At 41.4% G+C, this 1,213-nt stretch overlaps 1 protein-coding gene across 1 annotated transcript; it reads left to right on the top strand.

The window, feature by feature from the left end:
* Positions 1-289: 289 nt before the first annotated feature.
* On the top strand, positions 290-1,213 carry LOC126079855 (olfactory receptor 4C45-like). Its single transcript, XM_049891221.1, has one exon. It carries the CDS (start codon positions 296-298, stop codon positions 1,211-1,213), a length of 918 nt encoding a protein of 305 aa, XP_049747178.1. The 5' UTR covers positions 290-295.

The following is a 1,213-nucleotide window of genomic DNA, read 5'->3' as shown; positions in this document are numbered from 1 at the left end:
AGTCAGCCATAAATCATCATTCATAATAACACATTGCTTTTATTGAGATGTTTGTACAGTGTTGATACTATTTGATCAATATAAATTAGGAGAAATTTAATCTCCTTTTTTCTTCTTTATGATTATCTGCCAAATGGCAGAGATGAGGGGATTGTAGCTCCATCAATCCCAGATTTCAGGACTAAAGAGGTGATGGAATATTTTTCAATTCAATTAAAAATACCATCAGTCAGAAACGTTGTGATCTTTTCAGATGGGGCACATGTCCTCAACCCAGGCTGCAGTAGTGAAAAGGATGAACAATGTAACTGAATTCATCTTGCTTGGCCTCACTCAGAATCCAGAACTGCAGAAACTCTTATTTCCTGTGTTTTTAATCACCTACTTGATGACATTGGCAGGTAATCTGCTCATCTCAGTCACTATCTTCATCAGCCCAGCCCTGGGATCTCCCATGTACTTTTTTCTGTCCTGTTTGTCCATTATAGATGCTTTCTACTCTTCCTCCATAACTCCCAAAATGATCTTTGACTTGATCTCTGAGAAAAACACCATATCCTTCAATGGCTGCATGACTCAGCTCTTTACTGAACATTTTTTTGCTGGAACTGAGATCATTTTGTTAATGGCAATGGCCTATGACCGCTATGTGGCCATCTGCAAGCCCTTACACTACACAACCATCATGAGCAGGCCTCTGTGTAGTTTCCTGGTTGGGATGGCTGGGATTCTGGGTCTTATTCATGGAGGGATCCAGCTTTTGTTCATGGTCCACTTACCATTTTGTGGCCCCAATATCATTGACCATTTTATATGTGATTTAATACCTCTCCTGGAGCTGGCCTGCACAGACACTCACACTTTGGGGCCCCTGATTGCTGCCAATAGTGGCTCAGTATGTTTGTTCACCTTTTCTATGCTGGTGGCTTCCTATGTCGTCATCCTCCGCTCAGTGAGGTCTTACAGCTCTGAAGGGCGCCACAAAGCCCTCTCTACATGTGCTTCCCATGTTACTGTTGTCGTCTTATTTTTTGTACCTTGTTCATTCCTGTACTTAAGACCCATGACTTCCTTCCCTGCTGACAAAGCTGTGACTGTACTTTTCACCCTAGTAACTCCTATGTTGAACCTTTTAATCTACACCCTGAGAAATGCAGAAGTGAAAAATGTCATGAAAAAGCTCTGGGGTCAAATAATGAAAACCAATAATTAA

Source organism: Elephas maximus, chromosome 7, assembly GCF_024166365.1.
Source record: "Elephas maximus indicus isolate mEleMax1 chromosome 7, mEleMax1 primary haplotype, whole genome shotgun sequence".
Classification (NCBI taxonomy): domain Eukaryota; kingdom Metazoa; phylum Chordata; class Mammalia; order Proboscidea; family Elephantidae; genus Elephas; species Elephas maximus.
The sequence above is the reverse complement of the archived record's forward strand: the minus strand, read 5'-3'. Positions and strand labels throughout refer to the sequence as shown.